The 23,542-nt window shown below is 45.7% G+C and overlaps 1 protein-coding gene across 2 annotated transcripts in view; it reads right to left on the bottom strand.

The window, feature by feature from the left end:
* Window positions 1–2,570: 2,570 nt before the first annotated feature.
* Window positions 2,571–23,542, bottom strand: part of DDX31 (DEAD-box helicase 31) — a 47,278-nt gene continuing 26,306 nt past the window's right edge. For both annotated transcript variants that reach the window (XM_032200600.1, XM_032200599.1), the window contains exons 18-20: window positions 17,539–17,650; window positions 12,585–12,765; window positions 2,571–2,991 (exon numbers count right to left, since the gene is read on the bottom strand). In XM_032200600.1, the coding sequence (XP_032056491.1) occupies window positions 2,841–2,991; window positions 12,585–12,765; window positions 17,539–17,650 (444 nt within the window). In that variant the 3' untranslated portion in view covers window positions 2,571–2,840. The remainder of the gene's footprint in view (window positions 2,992–12,584; window positions 12,766–17,538; window positions 17,651–23,542) is intronic.

The following is a 23,542-nucleotide window of genomic DNA, read 5'->3' on the forward strand; positions in this document are numbered from 1 at the left end:
CAGGGAAGGAGACGGAGCCAGGAGAGAGCAGAGCAAAGAGCAAGAGAAAGTAAGGGAAAGCCACGACTCCCAGCTTTGAGAACAAGGAGCAGAGGAGCAGCAAGGAAGGCAAACCCGAGCCTAGATGGGAACTTTGTACAGGAGCTCCTTGCAGAGCTGCCTTCAAGCTGCAGGGCAACGATGCCCCCACCACTCACCCCAACCAAAATAAAAAGCCAAACCTGGCCAAAGACAAAGCCAGCACAGCAAAATGAGGCTACAGCATCACCCAGCTCCCTGCCCCTCTGAGCTGCTCCCACCCAGCCAGGACCCCCATGGCACTCACCACCTACCTTGGGGGGACAAACTCGGGAGCAGCTCAGCACCACATCCACCTGCTCCATGCCAGGGCTGGGCCAGGGGAACCCACGGCCATGCTAAATACTTGGGTGCCCTGCCTCGTTACAGGGGTGCTTCTAATTGAGACCCAATTAACTCCAAACCTATTAAGTGCTTCCTGAGCCAGGTGAGGAGCAAGGATAAAGCCAGCTCCCAGCCCCTCTAGAGGTGTCAATAAGGGCAGAATTTGCCTCCTGCTGAGCCAGCTACAACTTAAATACCTTTTGCACTTCAAAGTTATTAAAGCAAACTCTTAGCTTCAGGTGTGTGAGCACTTCCTTTAACACTTTCATTTTCCTGTTTAACCATTTCCTCCTCTCCCTAATCACTCAATGATCTGTCTGCTGAAAGATAGCTCTGAAAGTTGTCTTTTTTTTTTTTTTTAATAATCACATTGTCCACCATAAGGCCTGTAACTTTCCATGCCCAATTAATACAGACAGCAACGAGATTTCCCGACGCCTCGCTGATGTGCCGTTGGCCCTTTATTCCTGTTATTGAGAATTTACCACTAGTCCCTATTAATTCCTATGTGACAGTCAGCCAAGAGAAGGTCAATTTTTTTCCCCTCATGCACAAAATCATTCTTCCAAACTTACCCTCCCTGCATCGCTCTCTCTGAGTCATTTTCATCCTCAGGGGTTTCAAATTTTTTTTTAAAGTTGACATTTTGCCTTAAACCTGATTGCTCTTCCAAACAGTAATCATCAAATCAGGTGGGCTTTGCTTTTGTTTTTAAATCTTAATCTAATAAATTTTATTAACTTCACTCTCTCTGCAAAAACATGGTTAATTTTATACTGGATCCCTTTAAACTTCTTTCTTTCTTAATCAGTTAAAAAAGTACTGCAGGAAAATCAGCATTCTGCTTGGTAATTGCTTGGGAGGAAAAAAAAAAAATCATTTTGGTTCTCAAGAGCTGCATTCACTCGAGAAATTAAATACTTTTGGACTGATTGCTTCCCTCCTACAGCCCTTGGCATGACTCACTACAACCCATTACTCGGTGCCCCCAGTTCTGTACTCACAAAGTGATTTTGTTTTCACCTCCACTGCTTTTTTATTTTTATTTTTTACACTCCACTTTTCCCCCTTCCACCACCTCACGATTCTACGGGATTTGAGCCCTTTCTGCTGTTGTGTTAAATAACGTGCCCGAGCTGGGCTGCAGGCGGGCTGCTCTTTGTGCCTTCCCTGGAGGACAACCCAGAGCCTTTAGGGGGCTGGAGGAGGCACGGGGAGGTGGGTGCCCACCTGTAGGTCCTGGGGGGCCCTGTAGGTCACCCGCAGGCCTTCAGGGCACCCGCTCTCCCCCCCAGACTCCACGTGCTGCTAACTCAGCTCTGCCACCGACCCCACTCGAGTTCAGCTTTCACTTCACGTGCTGGGCAGTGGTGAGCGAGTGCCCAGCTCGGCACACGGGGCATCACGCTGCCTCCTTTTCTCAGCGGTGGAAATCCTCCGATGAGAAGGAAGAAGGGGGAAAAGCACAAAGTGAAAGCCATTAGCTCACGACGTGCTGAAAAAAGCACAGCGCGAGGCCGAGCTAACGCAGGGAGAACCTTGAAAGCCTGGGTGACTACCGGCAAACGGTAGCAAGGCTCTGCAAAGGCTTTAATGTTCAGAGAGGTGAGACATTTCATACATATTCTGCATTTCATAATTAGGTATGACAATACGCTGCAGGCAAGGAGAAGTTTGGAGATTGCTGGATTCCACTCTGGCTCCTTCCCCCAGTGACAACGTTTGTTCCCAAACTCGGAGGAGTTTTGACATGAAGTTTTGTGCCCATGAGCTCTGTCCCAAAGGGACCATGTGTCACTACAGCGAGGAGTTCTCCAGAGCCCTACCGATTTCACGGAAATCAGGGAGACTCCTTACAGCTGGCAACATTTGACTAACGATCAGTGTCCGGGGACAGATCCTGCCCCACCGCACAAAAGGACAGGGGAGAGGGTGGCAGCAGCTTGGCTGTTACCTGCAGCAGGAGCAGAAGTGCCTCCCTGAATAGCGACACGGGAAGCAGCAGCCTCCTCTGAAACCTGCACCTGGAACACCTCTGCCACTGCTCTGCTGATTAAAAATAAGTAAGCAAACACAGCGTAGAGTGTTTCTGCAGGTCTTTCAGACAGCAAAGCATCCACGTCTCACTTCAAGGTTACACAGACATAACATTTTTCTGAAAACCGTATTTAACCTCTTTTATTTTTCTTGCAAAATACACTTTAGAAACACAATGCATCGTCAGGAAGCTACATTTAATTGCAGCAGTGCGACAGGACACGCCTGGATTCCGTTCCATTTGGGCGAATGGAGTGAGAGGGAGGAGGCCAGGATCCCCAAGATCCCTCCCATATTTGCCTGATAAATTGAAACGCTCGTCAGTCGGTTTGGCAGGTCACCCTGACCCCCGGCTGAGGCACTCAAGCAGGTTTTGCAGCAAATGAGTGGAAGGTCCCGGCTTATGTTGGAATCTGCTGGTTGCCAGGTTTCCTCTGTTTTTTCTTCCTCTTCTTGACCTTGGATACACCAGTGTCCATCCCACTGGAATATTCAGATCGCAAGATCTCAGCAAGGCGATGTTTGCCGTGGGTCTTCTTGAGAAGGTCAGACCTGGGCAGGGGGAAGAGAACAGGCATTAGATTTCCTCCTCTCTGAATCGCTGCTAGGTGGGTTACTTATTTTACAGCTGCGGAAAGTGACATTTGTGCATTAGCAGGAGAACAGCTTCCTTTTCTTGAGGCTTGATTTGAAATTCTGTCTCATGCAAAATTAGATATTGTTGTGACAGGTTTTCGCAAAGGTGGCAAAATATCATGCCGTTTTTAAAAGCAAGCCTTTGTTCTGTACAAATGCTCTTGCAGAGGTGGTGGGGAGAATGAGGAAAGGTTGTGCGCTGAAGGCTGATGAATTAGGTGACACAGCAGTTTGAAAATTATAATAATAATAGAAAAAAAGCCTAAGAGCCCTAAGACATTGAACAATGGAAACGTTTTATAAACAGAGCTTAAATCCAGACCTTGAAAACACAAAAACCCCAAACAAGCGATCAACAAAAAAATATTTCACGAGCGTAAAACCAGCAGACTCGTTTCTTGCACTGTCCTGCAGACATCCCATGCACCTTGCAGCCCCTCTCCAGAGACCAGGACCAGCTTTTGCAAAGCTGCATTCTGCCCAGCCATGGAACTCCAACATGGATCTCCCTGCAGCCCGAAACTGCCAGCTATAAATACAAAAACCCACTCAGCAGTTTTCCACCCCAGGTTTTGCCACTGTCCTGCTCTGTGACCTTGGGCAAATCTCGTCCTTGTTGCTGCTGTCACCCTCTCTTAACTGCTTGACCTGCAGTCTCCTGAGCTCAGGACCCTACAATGTCCCCGTAGCCCTGGGAGCATCCACAGCTACTGGTGTCTGCACGCCCCCCTCACCAGTTTATTGCAAAGACCAGTAACAGACATCAAAATTTTCCACAGACGTGACCAGAAATCTATCTGACCCTCTGAATACAATGGAGGAGTCCACCAGAAGCCCCATATCCATTCCAGCATGCAGTTCTGGTAATTTATGGGCCTCAGGAGTCCTAAAGGTTGCAGCCTCACAGCACAGCCTTTCACGGCTCCTTCAGGTGCCCAGGACCGTGCTGGGGACCACAGAAGAAAGCACTCTTGGCTGCAGCAACAGATGAAGTCATTCCTTAGGCTAAATGTGCAAAGAGGGAAGGGAAGCAAACTCTTGGCTCCCTGGCATACTTGCTTGCCCCCTTTCCCATAGTTTGCTTTCCATCCCCGTGTAGGTCTCACGGCTGCAGTGGGTTTGGAAGGAAGGCTCAGAAGGATGGGAAGAATGGTGTAATGATCACCTCTGTACGATGGTTTCCCTGGAAGATTAAGCCTTCAAGACAAGCAGAAGAAAACTCTGCTTCCTTTGGTGTGGTCTCCATTCCCTCACTAATTTAGGATCCAGGCTCTTTGTGGTGTAGATCTTCAGCTGTATTCTCCGCTCAGTCCCCTCCATCACTCGGCCAAGTTTCTATTTGACACTTTCCTTGTGTCTCCAAGCATTTACTACAGTAATTCGAGGGTTACCAAGCAACAGATCAGTTTATTAACAACAGGGAAAGGACCCGTAATCCACCCGTAGCTGCCGGGCTGAGCTTGGGCTCAGCAGGGAGGTTGTCCGATGCTTTATTATCAATCAGGTGAAATCATTGCCCAATTAGTAAATCAATACCCCCTGGTGTGGTGATCGGCTGTATGCGGGAAAAGAAGGATGGAGGGAAAGGAGAGGTTTCTCCCTCTAACAAGGGCCACAAAAATCAATGGAGCTGTGCTGCGAAACCTGTGCTGATCACAGCTGTCGAGGCCCTGCTTAACCACGAGGTGCAAGAGCCACAGGCAACAGCGACAGCCTGTAGTGACAGCACGCCAGGTCAGGATCCCTGCCCAGATTCTTCTCGCTGTGCTGCTGTAATGCTGTAAATTCCCCTCTTTGCTCAACTGGGGAGAGTCTCTAGGGCCCTGCCAGAGGAACCAAGCTAACGATGACAAGGGAAGGCGCCCTGGGGTTATGAGACAAAGCCCAGGAGAGCTGAGACCTCGCTACTCACACTGTGAGCATCCTTGGGCAAAGTGTTTAACCTCTTTGTCCTCCGTGTCCATCCTCCCACCTCCTGACCCCCGATGACTGTATTTCCCTGCTGCCCAAGGCTGCTGCGATGCTAATTGAGGAGAGCTGAGTGGCAATACCAGGTACGGTGGCAAAAAGCTTCAGAGGAAGGCTGTAAACATAAGACATCGGCAGCCTAGACAGAACCCATGTTCCCATCAGTGGATAAACACCCGGATTGTCAGCATCTCGTTCTGTGATCTCATGTCTAGGTATCGCGCTGTGTTGAGCCCTAATGAGAACACATCATGTTGATACCGGGCAGAGAAATCCACAGCCCTTTAAATCCCTCCTTCCAAACACAACAGGCGGCGTTTTGGTGGGGAACTACAAAACACTGCAGTGAAGGGGAACTCGCGGGGAAAAAAAAAAAAGATTCATTAATGATTGACCATCCCGATGTGCTACAGCGCCAAGGCTTCAGCGGGGCCTCAAGGAGAAAGGAAATGTTCAAATGGAGGAGAAAATGGCCAGTTTTATTGGCCAGGGGAAAACGAGACAGGAATAGAGGAATCATAACTCAGAAAATGAAACAGCCCCACTGCACGTCAGGAGGAAGCTGACCCCGAACACAAGTTATTTCACTTCTCTGTGTTACTGGCCAGCACACTGGGCATTTGGAGCTGTCACATACTGGATGCCAGGCAGAGGTACCAATGAATACTCTTTTACACTAGGTATGGGGTACCTGCGCTCCCATAAAAGCCAGGCAGAATTGATAAGCAGTCAGAGGAGCTGACTGAGATGATTTATCGAGTGGGGGACACATCAGCCCTTCATTTGCAAGGCCAGTGCTTAGCCCTAAACCCAACTGCTGCTTCGGACTTTCTGCCCCAGGTACAGGATGACAGCAGGTCACCCCAAGGCCTCTCAGATCACCTCATCACCTAGGTAAGAAAGGTGAACTGTACAGCGACAGAGGGAAGGCAGAGCACCCAGCAATTGCTCAGTACGGTCTGAGGAAGCTCCCCTCCTCCTCATGGAGGCACAGGAAGGAAGGAAAGACCCAAGCTTCCAGCTGCCTGCGCACACCTGTAATTAAGTAGCAACCTCAGAAAAGCTGGTACCGAGAGCCTCAGCAGAGAGACACGGAACAAGGAAACAGAGGAACTGTCCTTAGATGACTTTGTTATGTCCTCAAAGACTGGGAAAGACCAGCCCAGAGCCAAACTTTTAAAGACATAAAACCTCTGCCCTTCTCAAAAAAGAAAAGGAATGATTTTATTCACTCTTCCAAGCACAACCAGAAACTCGTCAATTTTGCTAAATACAGCACTGGAAGATGAAAAGGCAGGAGAGAAGCCTCTTGAACAAATAAGGGAGAGAAAAAGTGTCCAGCAAAGGAAAGGAATAACATTGTTTTTCCCTGTTTTATCTGCTTCAGCTTCCTTCTCCCTCCCTCTGCAGAGCCACTCCCAGAGCACTGCTCCCCGTCCCTCCTCCCACGCAGCGATCAGCAGGGGTGCCGGTGCTGCCCAAACCTTCACCTCACAAGGAAACCCAAATGCTTCTGGACTGGTCTTTACTGATCCCTTAACTCCCAACTCACTGCTTTGCTCAAGAATATAATAAAAATCCAGACAATCTTGGTTTGCATCATAAAAAAGAAAAGTGAATGCAATGCAGATGATGAGAGTGAAATCCCCTCTGTTCTTTCCGTATTTGTCTTCTGCTCTGCCATGTGAAACTAACCCACTGCAGAAGCCCCCAGCTCACACACAACGTGCCTTCAACACACGCAGGCTGTGACTTTCGTGCACTTTGGGTGATCGATGGCTTCGCACCATCCGCTGCACCCCACAATCACTAGCAACAAAATGGTGGAGTAATGATAACATGGCCAAAGAAAAACAAGGCAAGTGAACTAAAATAAGACTAGAGGAAGTTCAACATAGCCGAGAACCTGTGGAAGCTCCAAGGCATGAACAGATGAGGAAGAAAAGCATCCATGAGCTGTTCTGTTTCTATACAATATCCCAGTCATCCCCCAAGCATTACTGATAAGATTGTAAGAACGATCACTTTCACCAGCTAATTTTCAGACTGAGTTTTGTTACAGTAGGAAGCTGTGATGCTGGGCATGAAGACTCTCTCAGGCGTGCAAGGACCAAGTGACAAAGAAAAGGCATGAGTATCTGAAGCCATTTTTAATTTTCATTCCCAAATTCCAGCATGTGTGTCAATGTAACTGTGAGCTGACCTCCGAGCTCAAAGCTCCTGCATCCCAGAGGAGTGTACACACACGCGTGGTTTCTCAGATGTCATACGATGGCTCAGAAGATCTCTGCTACTCTTTTTTTCCCTAAACGGTCAGCACGGTTTTTCCTAAAGACTTCTCCTTGGCTGTTCCTTTGTCTTGAGCTGTGTGAAATGCTGCTGCGATGCAGCGCAGCAAGCGTGATAACCTTTAACCAACGTGCAGCAGCTGCAGCAACCAAAGGTTCTCAAATTGCTCCAGCTGCGGAAGGCAGCAGAAAGTTCTGCTGCACGCTCCCAGAACTCACGGTGTGTCTTTGGAGGAGACTGAGGTAGGTTGCTCCATTTATCAGAAAGCATTTCATCATGGATCTCGCTATCAATCTGCCTGACAGCATCTCCAACAGCTTTGAAATTGTGCCAGCACCAGAGCTGGGTTATCTCTGGGCCAAGGCTGCTGCAACACCTGCTTTGTCTACTTACAGCGTTAGATGAACCATCTGCAGCCAACGCAACCCTATTTGGGCTGGTTTTTCCGTTGCTGTTTTTTGTGGAGTGGAGGCAAGAAATTCATCAGCAATCCTATACTTCACTCGACAAGTCAACAGATGGCCTAGGTACTCTTATCAGCTGATGTAAACACTAGTTGAGAAGAACGAGGATAATTATTTCCCAGTCATATTGAGCATCAAGTGCTATTCCAGTAGTCAGAGCAAAGCATTCATGCCAGGACAAGCTAAACAGTAATGCTCATCGTACACCTCCTGAAGTCAGCTGTATTTCAGCTATACAGAGAGACAAAACCCCACAGCCTCACTTCCACTGTAATACTTTGGTTTTCACCCCATGAAATAAGGATCAAAGCACCACTGGGAGCTTCCCAGGACTCTTGCTCAGGCTCTTTCCCAGCCAAAAGGCCAGAATATATTTCACTTAGGGAAAGCTGCTCATTTCTTGGTGTGTACTAAAGGACACTGAGGTTTTCCAGCTCCATGTGTAAGCTATTTGCTCACTGTAAGATGGAGCAAAGGCTCCGTGCTGTAGCCGTGGTAGGATGGAACAGTAACAAAGGGCATTGCTATATGCAGATAACAACGACGTGGATTTTACAACTATAAAACTTTAACTTCATAAGAGGACTTTCTGTAACATCGTGATGTGTTAAGCAGGACTCATCAGTGTCCTTGCACTGCCTTCATGCCGAGTGAGGGCAAGCTCTCCTTTCGGAGCAGCCTTACTTCTTTCTCTAATTTCTGGTCTGTTTGCATTCCAGAGCTGGAATTCATGCTCTTACCTGAACTCCAGCCTGGCTTTCCAGAGCAGGCTGCCCAAAACCAAGTGAAATTCCTATTGGGCAGAATTCCAAAACTGTATTTTGACTAATTAAGTGATATTAGGAAAGCTGTAAACAGCACGCAAAAACTGGCAGGCAAACTACTTCTAATGATTAGACAATTGCTGTGCAGGGAGACCCAGCTGCAGCCTTGGTTCACGAGCCCTGTCAGCAGAAGCATCAGTCTTTTCGAGATTGTCAGCGCCAGGAAGTTCAGAAATGTCATCAGGCATGTGGGCTAGGGGGACAAAGCGAAGGGCTACTCGCTTTCACCCAAAGCAGGCTGCTGACCCAGCCACACAGAGGATGAGCCTGGTTTACAAGGCAGATTTCCCAGCGACCTGTCTGATTACTAATGCTGAAGAATGCAACAGTACAATAATCTTGCAAGCAAAGCCTTAAAGTCATAATGATATTCATATTCAGAGCAATGCCGGGTTAATAATGATGTAAATCAAGCCCCTCAAACAGAAGCACCCTGTACACCTTACCTTGATCCTGTATCAGTTAAAGTTTGACTTCACCTCTGAAGGCTGAGGGGCTTTTCACCTTAATTTTTATTCCTATTTTTTGCACATGCTGTAGCAGCAAGGACTATATTTGATACCCCTATGTAAACACCATCTTTCTGAGCCTTCCTGGCTTCAGAGACATCCTGCAGCAATGAGTTCCACAGGATCCACTGAACTTCAGGATTTCTCTCCTTTGTAACAGCATGAGTTCACAAACAAGGAAAATTAAGTTGTGACTCCCCATTACGGTGAAACCCTTTGGGGACACACACCAGCCTTCCAGAGAGATCAATAAGGAAAAACCAGACCATTAGCACCCCACAGAATCCCATAAAACCCTGCTGATCCACAGTGCGAAAGGCTGAGTAGCACGGGGAGGCTGGGTGGAACAGCAATAGGTTTTTGGCGTCTGCATTGTGAAAGAGTCAAAAGAAATGTCTGTCTGGCATGTCAGCGACTTCCTGGGCATGCTGCTTCTCTGCAGAGACCCAAAGACAGTTAATCCCTCAGTGGAAGTGGGATCAGCTTCCTTACGTCTACCCGGCTGTAAAAGCATGAGCCCAGGCACTTACTAAGCTAATGTAGTGTAATTTAATATCCAGGATCTGGTTGATGTGCCCCTCTTATATAAATACGGCATTTCAACTTTCAAGAAAGTCATGAGCAGAGGATTTTGCCATCTTCTGATCGGGTTTTGCAGTAACTGCTACAGCTGGGGGGGCAGCTGGTTTGCACAAAGAGGTTTAAAAAATCCGTGAAAGTTTTACGTGTGCATTCAGGAGAGGGCTGCGTCCACATCTCAGGGCTCATCACCACGCACCTGGCTGCTACATCTTCCTGCCTCACCTTCCCCAGGCAGGCTCTCTGAGGAAGCACTAAGCGCAAAAGGAGACTTCAAAAGAAATGAAAAGTTTTCTTTGTCCTCTTAAGGAAACATTTAATGATCACCTTTACCCCTGCTTTCAACCTGGATGGCCTGCTCTTTATTCTCTGGGCAGGTGCTGAGAGATGAGGCTTTAGTGAGCAGCCTGATTAAAAACAAGTATCAGATGTTTGGAGACAATGTGTAATACGACAACCAACACTCATGGTATCACGTGAGAAATATAATTAAAAAGATTGCTCTGTGACTTTGCTCCTATCATTTCAAGCCTCACATTTTACAATTAAAGGCCATTTGTCTTTTAGTAGCAAGCTAAATTCTGCTCTCTGCCTCATCATTGTGAAATCACGAGCAATTCTCTGTAAATTAACAGCACTATCTTGAATTTATGCCAGCAGATACTGAATTTGAATCTATATTCACTTTTATCTAAGCTAGCACATGAATACTACTATATCCTCTCTTTTTTTTTTTTTTTTAATCACACGCAGATGAAATAAATTAGAAACAAGTGTCACAGGCAGGAACAATTGTCACAGAACACAACTTTGGCTATTTCTGCTGGGTCTTAACTTTCCAGATGCTCTCGGATTTGAAACCTGGAGCTTGAGCCGTGACAAACCTGTGCAAAGTCTGCCCACTTTCCCTGAGCTGCGACTCTGTGATCCACGTGCAAATGAGCTTTGAAATCGCTCTCTGGCCATTTGTTCTAACACCTCCACATCCCCCAACCCCACGCGTCCTGTGCATAAACGCCCTACTGTATCTTGAGCTTGTCGGTACTATAATAGGATGAAGACTTGGGGAGGAGGAACGCTGTCTAAAAGAGGTGCATAACAAGGGAAAAAGTAGCTCTAACAGAGTAGCAACATCATAGGAACAGAGAGAGGCATTGTTGCAGGCCACGTAATCCTGTGACACGCTACTGTCAGTCATAGCTTGACACCCTGCTGGGCCAGCAAGACATCAAAGCTCACCCCATACCATCTTACATGCTCTTTATCGGCTAATCAGGCTATTCTTCCTGAAATAAAGCTCCGTTAAATCCCCCACTCACAGGGGCATTCCCATCCTGTTGCCCATCTGCTGGTGAGGGTCAGCTGAAGCAGGAGGCAGATCAGTGCTCTGTCCCTGGTGGCTTCGCAGAGCAGGACAATGCTGTCTCCAACTTCTTATTTTAAAGCCCCTTCCCCTTGCCTATTTTTTTTTCCCCTCCCCAAATACATACATGTGCAAGAGATGTCACCAGCCTGGAACAATTACGTGGATTAGTGCTTTAATTGCATGGTTAACATTTGCTAATGGAGTTTGTGGCAACGATTACATGGAAAGAATCACAACTGCTACCAGAACAGAAGAAAGATCTTTCTTTCTTTGAATTATTGCAGTGATTTTACAGGCAAGCCCGAAGTTTGTAGTCTGCCGTTGTGCTATAGAAGATATAATCTCAAAAGGGAGGACTATCTGTCTGGTGGAAGCAACTCCAAGCACCTAGGATCAGAGGTACTGAGCATCTTCAGCTCCATTTCAAGCAGAGGAGAGCATTTGGGGCTCTACTCCTCCAGATTTGTCAGGGAATTTCAGTTTCCTGATGCAGGAAAGGAGCACCCAGGAGACTGGAACAGATGTAAGAAAGAGGGGAGAAGAACTGGTATTTGTCAAGGCCCAGAGGGAAGGAAGAAACTACATTGTGAGATAAAATAACAGCCACGGTACCTCGTTCATAATAGGTAGGAATAGGTAGGATGGTCAAATTCAAATTTGAGGAGTGAAAATATTCATTTCTCTTCTATTTTCTTGATGCTTTTATCGCCCCTTGCCATAAACCAACAGCAAGCAATTACGCACACAGCCCTATCTGAGAGCCTTTTTCCCCTCAACGGGGTTGAGGGTGAAGAGTTGCTGCTGCAGTTGTTCCTGAGACAGGGATCACAGTGCTGTGTAGGTCTGTGCAATTGGGAATGGGAATGGAAAAACCTGGCAGCTTCTACTGTGGAAGTGCTTGGCCACAAGTCTGCTGTTGAAACTCTACAGCAACCAAGACCTGTGCAAGACAGAGAACCACTCCAATATAGAGGAAGTCTCATGCTTCACTCTGGAACACTGCCTGTGCCCTTTTATATCCTTCAAGGTAGCTCTGAAGTACAAATAAATAAGAATTAGGCTGTTTCTGCTTGTAGGAACTGGTGTGTTTCAAGTACACAGAAATTGGTAAAGGTGCAGTAAAACCCAGGCTAGTGTATGTAGGCGCTTCTCCACGCTTAACAGCTTACTTCAAAAACAGAGCATCTTATCAGAAGTCAAACTACAAAGTGAGCTGCTTGTTTCTTCTTTTTCTTCCTTTTTTTTTTTTTTTTTTTTAAACTGAATTCCCACTCAAATCTTCAACCAAGTTGGTTTAATAAATGTAATTTTTAGGCTCTCTAAAGCCGTTCAGGAAAAAAAAGGAAGAATTAAACAACAGCTCAGAGCACAATGCGAACTAAGCCTTGCTCAACATGATTTAGGCTCTCAGGAACAATCACATGGAGCAACTACAAGAACACTGGGGAGCAAAGCGTACCACGGATTGACACGTGGCATCCCTTGGCTTGAGAATGTCAAGCTGGCCTACCTTTTTGGTCTCAGTTTGGTTTTCTTCTTTGAGCCAGTGCTTGGAAGAGCAGTCAGGTTCTGGGGGGCGTCCCTCAGGCCAAAGCTCTTGGCCATATGACCCAGGTGGATAGATTTGATGTGGAAGATATGCTTGAGGTTTCTGGGATAGGCAGCATAGGCACAAACGAAAGACTGCAGTGCTGGGAAAAAAAAAAAAAAAAAAAAAAAAAAAAGTGAATTCTGTTTGCTACTGCATCTTTATATATATACACTTAAAGATTCAGCTGTTCCAGCTGAAAGGACATCGGTCTTGTCCTCTGGGACACCTTCTGGTCAGCAGCTGGTGGATAAGGTTGGCATGTTAAAAACCTGTGAAGGTTGTACACTGTACTGGTACAAGTCCGTAAGGAGAAGAAAGGTGGTGGAGAAGGGTTAGGAACTGAAACAATGCTACATGAAGTTGCTTTAGGTCTGCCTCTTGTAAGGATGCCCCTTCTGCCAGAAAGGGTGATGCTTGCAGCACATCTCACGAGAAGAGTTGCTGACATCAAATGGCAGCAGAAAGGGGGAGAGAGAGAATAGCAGGATACAGGGGTGAAGAGAAGGAAATAGAAGCATGGAAGTGGCATAGGAAGGCTCCTCTGATATTACAATCCCAGTAGTCCATGCATTTTTCACCAGTTACTAGATAGTCCCTTATAAATATCTGAGAGCCAGATGGATTTCCTGACTCATCATCACACTGAGAACAGAGCTCACCTTCTCAGAAGGGAAAAATAATAGAATAGCGTGCAAATTTCCTTTCACATCTTTATATTCCTGTAATGCCCTTCCCTCAGGGCTCATTGCTCTAAAGACAATCATCCACTAATACGAACGCTACCACTGCTCCTCCACGCACCCGTCACGTTAACTACACCCAGGTTGTCCTCCCTGCTACAGGGAATAGGGGGGGACTCTCAGCAAGGAAACCTGACAGCTCAGAAAATGCCTCCCTTCAATCCCCCGACTGCTCCTCTGCTCGCTAAACCTCCCGTGCCCCCCCAGCCCTCACTCCAACCACCACCTTCATCTCTTTCTCCCTCTCAGCTCCTGGCAGCAGCAAGCTCTAAACTCTAACCTCTCCTGCCCTTGCCTGTTGAGCCACCGGACCAGCAAGTTTGCCCACAGCTTATGTCTAATCTCTTGGCAGCAGCAGGAGATTGGAGTTTATGAACAGTAATAAAAATGTCATTTTAGCAGATCAGCTCCTGGAAGGACCCAGGGAATCCATCAAAGCTCTGTTTACTGAGTAAAGCGAACTCCTTTTCCCAATCGATGAGAAGAAAAGATTGAGTTTTTTGCACCTTCTTCCCAATTTCACAACGTTACTCTTTTAGAGGCATCTGAACATCAAGAGACCTGTGTTTTCCCAAAAAGAGAATGCTAAATTCCAAACACCTAGTCTCACCGTCTCAGCCGAAGGCCATCCCTCTGAGGGCTTATAAACCAGCTCAAATGCACTCAACAACCTCCTCCTGTTGCCTTTTTTTTTTTTTGCATAAAGTTATTGGTCAAATTCACCTGCTATGAAAAGGTGTAACTCTTCAAAAGGAACAATATGAACCTGCTCTTGCTCCAAATCTGGTCCCATCGGAGCTAATATAGCTGTCTTTCTTGCAGCATTTGAAATGTTTGATACTAAAGATCCTGTTATTATGAAGGCTGAGCTCACCTCCCACGGTTCTTCAGATAGCAAAGGCTGCTGGAACTAACTCCCCAGATCAGAGTTAGAGAATCAAAGCGTCAGAGGGCCCCCTTCCCAAAGTCCTGACAGAAAGCTGCCAGATCCAGGCCTGAGTCAGAGCTCACAAAACCAGGGAGAGCTGCAAGAGACTATTCCAAAACTGAACTAACAGCCCTGCTGTACCAGCAGGTCGAAACCTCAGCTCCTGTAACTGTCTCAACTCTGAGGAGCTCAGAGCTGCTGACGTTCATCACAGCACTCAGGAAATCTAAATTAAGACCTTTGGGGTGGCATTCTTTTTTTTTTTTTAATCCTTACTCTCAGGTCTTTAGACCTTTCAGTGCTGTCAGCACCATGTTTTCCAGCTTTTATGTGCAATTAGAGTGGCCAGATATTAAAAGTTCTTTTTTTTTTAAATAAAAACTGAAGTTGCCATCCTCTATAATTTTGTGATCAAAGACATAGAGCTTTAAGAAAACAACTCAAAAAGACTGGTAACAGTGCTGGTTGGGCCAAAATTCACATGAAGGGACATCACCTTAAAGCTACAAGGGAAGCTGCTTGAGCTGTTCCAACTTTTGCACACCAACACGAATCTAATCCACGCTGGCCTGGGGAGATTCAGATCTGCACTGATCTAAGAGCGGATTCAGAGCGATCCACTGCCCATGTGCTGCCCCACTTTTCTAGGGGAATTGTGGAAAAACAAAGGAAAAAAAAAAAACAAAAAACAAAGAGATGCATCTGATGAGGGTTAGATATGTTGATTTTGGGGGGGACAAAAGGGTACTGAGGTATGAGACAGGTGCCATAACCTGTTCTCCACGCTGGCAGCCAGCTCTCAGTGCAGGTCCCCCAACACAGCCCCAGCTGCACGGCCATATAAGCTGCTGGGGGCTTTCTGCCAGCGTTCAGAGCTCGGGGGAATGGCAAGAAGAATGCACCGAAACGCCCCCCAACACAAGCATCCTGCTGCAGCAGTGGGCTCCTGTAACTCTGCTGTCCCTTTCCACACTAGGGGTGAGGCAAATTGCTCAACTATTGGCCATAAGGTAGTGAAACGCAGAGGACAAACACAGGGTTTCTGTAACCACAATGGCACGAAGGATCAGAAGACACCTGCCTGAGCTCCGTGTGTCACTGCAGCTCCAAAACAAGAGTCCTCGTACGCAAACCTTCAGCTGCGAGGGCCTCTGTTTCCCAAAAGGGGCTCCCCTCTTCGTGAGATTTGTCCTTCAGGCAGCAGGGCTCAGCCACAGCCCTCCTCCTCCTCCCACACTCTCTCACCGCTGGTCAGTCAATCAAGTTTGAAGGGCAGCACCTTCCCTGAACTATTTGATTGGAGTTTGAAAAATACAGGGCCGAGAGGCAGAAGGGATGAGTGGGCAGACAGCCACTCACCTTCTCAAAGCGGGCTGCAATCAAAACATTGCTTATTAACATTGACTAGGTCAGAAAATGGGGAAAAAGAGAAAAAGAGAGAGAAACAAATGCATCGCTGGCACGGTTTCCAATTGATTGTCTGCCATGAAAGCAAAAGCCAGCTGCCATGTTAATTATTCATGATGCCTGGCGCAGAGGGGAGGAAGAGGGGGTTTATGGAAGCCACTCAGCAGTGGAAAATTTGCATATGTAGATAGTGGAATAGGAGAAAGAGGTGGAGTACTCCTGTACAAGATAAATGGGATGCACAAAGTGGCAAATTTCCTGACAAATGTTCTGTACTTCTTGTTTGCAGCTAAAAAAGTTATTGGTGCTGAAGTCAGCAACAAGTGTGTATGGAGCTCGCGTACAGTGAGCTGCATAAAGAGACCACTGAGGTTTTCTGAGTGTGACCCAAGCCATTCAGTTGTTCCTCCTCCCCGTCACAGTCATTTCAGGTTAGAAGTTCGCATGGGGATGAGGAATCGCAGTGGAGTATCAGGAAGGTCATCCATGCAGGAGCAAGGATTTGACCATATTAGGAAGGTGTTTTAAGATCATGGACTTACAAGAGCACCTAGTAAAAGTAATACACCAGTCAAGTAGCACAACGCACCTGAAAATGGGTGCAAGCAAGCTGCTTAAGTGGCAAGTCTCTAACACTTTCATTGTAGGAGAAAAGTATTTCAAAACTCCAATCAACACTGCAACCTTTGTGGGGTGGTGGTGGTAAGAAACAGTGCAGTGACACGTACACAATATACGACAGCAGGATTTGAGACAGATCAAAGTCACAAAAGAGGTGAAAAAGAGAACAATCAGGACAAGAGACACATGACTAGTGGAAACTTGGAAAAAAGGAAAGGCTCTAGTTGTGTATGTTCTGAGCAAGAGTGGTTCAGCCTCTTGCGTGAAGAGTTTGCTTGTTGTGGACTTGTCTCACTATTTAATGAACCAATTCCAACTAATTGTCAAGGATCTTTGGGGCCTGACTTCCAGCACTAGATTTACAACAGCTATTCAGGTAGAGGCACGCCCAGATCAGCCCCACTGGACAGCAGAATCACACTTTGCAGAGGGGTGCCTACACTGCAGCATCACCTAGGTTCCTCTCAGGAGACTGCTTAGTGTTTATTTTCCTACCACATCCCTGTCAAGTTCTCCATCTTTTCCTCAAATCCACCTTTCTGGCTTTTTCCAACTGAGAAGCAGAAGGGAAAAGCTTTTTGACTGCTCAGTGACAATGGCGGCGTGTCCTGCCTGGCAAGGACAGGGACACAGTCCCAGATTTGTTCCTGGGTACAATTATTATTAAATCCATCCTGTTTTTTTTTTTTTCTTCCTGCCTTCCATTTTGAGTAGTTGTGCGCTCTCTCATTTTTCTCCCATCCCACACAACAACCTCCAGCCTAAGAGCCTGGCCTGTTAAGAGCTGCTCCCAGGATGTCCTGCCTCACAGGCTTCAAATTCATCCCTGGCATGAACTGAAAGCAGCCGGTGGGTGTTGCACCAGGACGTGGTTAGGCAGGTCACCCATAACCTTCCCAGAGTAACACGCCATCTATTTGCTCTTGTGATTGGGTCAGAGTCCTTGGATGTGAATCCTACTGAAAGCCGAGATTAAACCTCATTTGCACTTAATATGGGGATGCAAGAAATTAACATTTAATATCATCACAAAGCCTTCTGGGCCCATCTCAACCCCCCTACGGAGCCTGATGTACCCAAAATGTTTCTTCCAGGCATTTTCCCTGAAGCCCTTCCCCTGAAGAAAACAGATTATAAATGAGCCCTTCTGGAATAAGCTGAAAAGAAACGTACTGACCTTTTTTTGCCCACCGGACGGTCACCTCACTGGAGTGAACATAATTTTCAAATTTTGTCTGCAAGACCGTGGCCCGCTCCCGGACTTCCTGAGGGTCCATACCACAGGATTTCTACAAGGGCGGTGGGAGGATTAGAGGAAAGAGAGAATTTGAGTCAGGAATAATGAAGCAGTTTACAATAGATTTAATAACAGTAAAATCACACAGTAACCACCCAGGGGCCAACAAAGGTAATCCTCTCAATATTACTAGAGAAAAAAAAAATTATAGATAAAGACGTTAAAGTCAAAGCAGCCAGTAAGCACTCCATGGTGAGGAGAGCAAATCAGTTTTAATTTTGTGTTTTCTAACATCTATCACGTAGCTTTTTCCCCTAACTTTTTTTTTTTTTTCTCCTCCTCAGATTCAACAGGCCAGATACCAGTGCTTATTTCCACTGCAGTTATTTGGAATTACTCTCCCCAGGCTTTACACAGACTCTGCTGGGCCCAGGTTCTTTATCAGGAATCAGGCTGATGTTGTAGGTTCCCCTGCGCAGTTCCCCATAGCGCCTGGCCTCTTCTTGGCACTCATGGGGCAGGAGATCTGCAGGAGATCTCCACACCCCAGAGAATGGGCCAAAAATTCAGCACCTGTGAACAGAGCCAACTGAAATGAACCTCTCAGTACTGATGTCTACACGAAGTTTGCTCCCTGTCGGTACATCACAGGTAACTGTAACTGCCGGTGGTTCCTCCAGAGTAAAACAAGGCCCTTGCACCAAAGACACGACATAAGAAATTTCCTTGAGCTGAAAAAGCAGTTTTGCATGTGCAAAAGCTTTTCCATGCTCAGACTGTAGGATCCAGTGCAGGAAATGGAAGGCAAATGTTACTGGGAGCAAGCTGTTACTGGGAGGAGAAAAGAAGCTGCCTCTCTAAAGTACCAAGGCAGATAGAGGAAATGTGGACAAGAGAACAAGAGATCTGATGGCAAGTTGATAGCAAAGTGCAAAGCCAAGCATCCACAGATATGCAACTCCCCCAGGAATGGACCACAGAGCTCAAAAGCCATTCAGACATGAACCAGTGCCAGATCCAAGGCAGCAATTTGTTACTGGTCAACCCCTCGCCTTCCTGCCCAGGGCTGACTGAAAACAAACATCCACCTCCCACTACCCTGTAACTAGGCCTGTGCCACCACAACAGTCCCGTTGTTCCTCCCCGGGAGATTTGCATGCTAATGCTGCACAACCCTCCCTCCCTCAGGGCTACAAGCATCCCCTCTGCCCTGTTGCTGGCCAGGGGAGCCACATCACATCGACACTGGGAACCCCAGTGAGTGGGGAAGCCAGGTGATGCTGCTGACACCCCCCCAAAAACGTTCTGCTGATCCAGATCTGCCCCTCTGCATCCTAACAGCAAATCCACCGCCAGCACGACCCCAAATGCAGGCCCAGTCCCTGCACAGCGCCCTCTTTGCAACTCAGGAGCCCTCTGCGTAATCCTTCAGCGAAGCAAACGCACGTGGGGACTCGAGGTCCTGCTCACCCGCTGCCTGGACTGTCTGGCTGCACCTCCAGCAAAGCCAACGTTGGTGTTTTAAGGCTACCCGGGGCATCTCCCAGATTGCCGGGCTCTGCTATCCATCTCCCGGTGCGCTCCAGAGACTGACAGCACACCCGTTCCAGAGCTGTCTCTGAGTTTGACTTCATGTGCGCCTATTAATCAGCTGAGACAGGCTCCAGTCGAGGGGCCTCTGTAAAGGTTTAATAAACTACAAGTGGTGCTGCCTCCCTGAAGTGGACACTCGGCGCTGCGACTAACAAGTTTCCATTGACGTGAAACATAAAACTTTCTCCCACCCTGCCCGCTCCTCCTAGTCCCCATCACTTTTCTTTTGTTAAGCCTCCTGGCAGCACAAAGTGTCACCTTCCCAGCGTTTTTTAATATGAATGTGAAATTAGTGAGGTTTGCCCTTTCCCCTGGCGGACAGAATCCTCTGTTATTAAAAAGTAAAGCACTTTAATAATGAAAACTTTTTCTCTTTTTCCTGTGTTTTAACTGTTTAAAATTAATGAGAAGGGCATAACGGTTGTCAAAGCGATATTGAAAGCCGGGTAGCCAGGACCGAATAAGCACGAAAATCCCTCCAGAGTGTTAAATAAACAGTGCTTCAGCCCCCTCTGAATCCCTCTGTTGGTTATTGTATACATTCTGTAACAGCACTCAGAATAGATCTGAGCACCGGGGAGGCAGAAAGGTTTCAGAATTCCAATAAAGGCCTCAAATTAAAGACAGCCTGGTGCGAATTCCAGGAGAAAATTAAAGAGACCTCAAGCTTAAGTGACAGGTGACTTGCTTCTGTGTCACAACTGTCAGGGGATTTAGTGATAATATGGCAATATATTACAAAGGACTTTTCTTATTCCCCCCTTTAGGTTTCAAAATGAGGCATCTCTTCTTCCTGGTGCTGGGGGAAAAAAAAAAAAAAAAGTAAGACAAAAATGAGGGATAAAAAACTAGGTGCATAATTTCCAAAGTGTGAGGTCAGTCCGAGAGAAATAAATGAAAAAAGCAAATGGCAGGGAACATAATGTACTCAGAAAACAGCTTCTCCCCTCCTCCCATCTCCACCTTGTCTTTTATCCCCTTCAGCCTCTTGAGACAGATCTCATTTTAAAATTGCCCCCTAATGGGCATGAAAAAAAAAATAAAAATCTGTGTTTGATTCCTGCCTTCCAGGGAGGTTCATCTTTAAAAAATAATAAAATAAAATAAAAAAATAAATTTAAAACTGACTCAGAGCCAAACTGCGAAAACAAAACCAGCACACCATGCAAGTATCTGGGCAGATCAAATACAAGAGTGCTACTGGAAGTGTACTGGAAGCCATCCTGCGTGCTTTACTCACACAAGCCAGCTTTAATTCTGCTCGCATCCTGGTTCAGATGAACAGGACAATTAATTTGAGACCCTTCCACATTTTTCTAAGGCCCAGAAGATAAAAGCCTACTCCAGAGGCTTGCTTGATCTACTCTCCACACAGATGAACGTTGTATCTGTTAGGTAATAAGCATTACTACCATTATGGAGAAGTAGTGGGATAGAAGAGCTTTTTCTACCCTGTATTTGCTTAAAATAAGAGCCAATTCTGGCAGATCCCTAACCACTAGTATCATCTGTAATCAATAACAGTACCAATAACCTAGAAGAAGAGACGGGCCTGGTTGCAACATGACTTCACTGGTTCAAGACACCAGGGGACCTCCCACCAGCCTCACTAGGAGAAAACATACCTCCCTCGTTCAGAAGAAAGAAACATGGAATTATAAAGACTGCAGCTTTTAGGTTTGAGAGGCTGGGATAAGTACTGAAAGTCTCTGATTTCATTAAGAGAGTATGTTAATGGGAGAAAGGATAGAGACAGAATAAAGCTAGACTGAGGTAGAGGAGTTCTCTCCTAAAGCAGGAGAAAAAAAAAAAAAGCCAAAAGCACAGGCTGTAACATCTCCTGCTTCCATTATACTTCAAAACAAAATGAAGGATTTTGTTTTAATAACAACTTTTTACTAACCTCCACACACCTTCTCTAGAACTTGCCAAGTCCCCCTGCCCCCCTCCATAAAAGTTGAAAGATCAAATTTATTCTCTTTGTAGGCAGGTGAACATTCACACACCCAGACATAGCCACATATATATTTTATACACCTAAATATAAAATATACATTTTACAGGCACTTCAGCTTGCTCCCTGGCTGCACACAGAAGCCCAAAAAATGCATGTTCCAACGGGGTGCTTATAATGGACTTCAGTTGAGGCAATGAGAACCGAAGAGCATTATAATGAGGTTCCTGTGTGCACCACCATAATATATACATGACTCAACGCACCAAGAGCTGATAAGCAAAGCTAACTCGCTCTCGAACGGCAACATCACAAATGGATCAGGCTCAGCTCCTCGTAACAACAAGTCCTCAATCACTCTCTGTCCTATGCAGTGTCCGTTGCATTCCCAGCTTATTCTACTGGCTTTACAGCAAACTTAGGGAATTTAAGAGAGATTAACCTCCCTTAAAACTCATCAACACGTCCCTGCAGCATCTCAGGAAGCATTACAGACCACTTATAGAGCCTCTGATGGCAATAAAATACAAATCTAACAAATTAAATGAATTCTTGATTGCATTTAATTATTTTTCAAGTAATTCCTGAAGATATCTATTTGATATTGACAGGCCTATGGTAATTTCATCCCCATTATAGAGATTATTTTTTTCCAGAAAGAGAAACTCTATTTCTCAGTCTCAGTTCTTTAAGATTCTAAGTCACATAAAAATAGGTAATTTTGTATTTCTAAGTCCCTGCAGCAGATTCAGACTATCCTACAGACTGAGTGGATGTACCTCAGCTCCAGTGAAGTCAACAGCAAAATTCCATTCACTTTGAAGGCAGAGGGAATACAGGAGTTCAATCCCACCTTTGACTGCAAGTGAAAGGAACCAGCTCCTTCTGTACTGGTGCTCATGTACAGCAGCTGGCATGGCAGGGCATGCCTAGGCAGCACTACCCAGCAAAAAAAATGAGAGTAACATAGCTACTTTTCAAATCGGGGTTGTTTTTTGTTTGTCTGTGGGTTTTTGTTGTTGTTTTGAGTAAAGCAAGAAAGGCAGAATACGAGTATTTATATCAAAACATTCTACATTTAAATGTAGAGTATTCTACGATTTGAAAGCGTGGCAGAAATACCAACCTGATCAGTCCTGGTAACAGGTTTGCTAGCTTTATATTGCTGATCCAAAGGCAAGGATACAAAGGCACTGAGATGTTTAGGTGAGAATTTTGGAAATGGATCAATCATTTTGTACCTCCTCAAGTACTGAGCTCTGACATTCAACAACATTCAGCATGCAGTTTGTCCTGCCACTTTCAAAAACCAAACTGTCAATTTCCAGAGAAGAAGAAGAAAAATAAAAATACCAAACCATCTTCTCTATTTTGCTCACTTCCTGTGAAATTACACTTGTCCTTGAGACTGGAACAGGTAACGTTCTGTCCCATGTTAGTAACAAACCTAAAGTGCAGTAACTTCACAGATTTAATTGTTGAAAAACTCTCCAAAGTAAACTCAGTTACCTGCCTATAAGCACATTCAAGAGAAAAGGAAAGTATTTATTCACAAAAAAAGCTATTTAAAATAACTTCTGCATTAAAACAGCATAACTGCACTTTTACATGCTTGCTAAAAAAAACTAAGAGGCTGTACCCTAAACAAGTTCCAAACATTTAAAATATAAACATTACAGGCTGATTTCAGTGAAAAATTACGACCTTTATATACAGCTGTATCTCACATGAGCTACAGATGCAGCTTTCTGTGAAGCATGCAGGAAAACTGAACATCTTTAAAAGCATCTTTACATAAACCACCGCAGTACTTAACAGTCATCTGAGAAGGTACTGGGCAGGTTGCAGGCTCATACATGTTAAAACAAAGAACAAGCAGACATAACAACAACCAACCAAAAAAAAACAACATGCTGCATCATGCTTGACGCGCTCTTGACTTCCATTCAGAGCGAGGGTTCATGGAAGATGTAATTTGCCCGAATGCAGAAACACCAAAGATGTCACCTGCAAACGACTGAATTCTGTGAATTAGCAAACTGATGGCAGACCCAAAATTTGCCAAAGTCAATGAAAAGGTGACTGTCATCACAGAGAGCTTTGTTTCAGGCTCCAAGTAAATACAGATAATAATTAAAAAGCCTACAGAGCACAACACCAAATACATTTTGCTCATTTCTTCAAAAAGTTTTGTGTTATTTGTAATCTCCAACAGTATTTTAATACAGAAAACCCAAGGAGAACAGAAACACCGGGAAAAAAATAAAGAACTTTTGCAGCTAGAAACCTTTGCTGTCTACTAAAAATATTTGCTGAAGAGTTAGAAGGAACTGGTTTTGGGGGGCAGCAGTTTAAATATTGGGCAACTGTGATCTAAGGCGGTTCTATGATTATTTG

This window comes from Aythya fuligula, chromosome 19, assembly GCF_009819795.1.
Source record: "Aythya fuligula isolate bAytFul2 chromosome 19, bAytFul2.pri, whole genome shotgun sequence".
NCBI lineage: Eukaryota > Metazoa > Chordata > Aves > Anseriformes > Anatidae > Aythya > Aythya fuligula.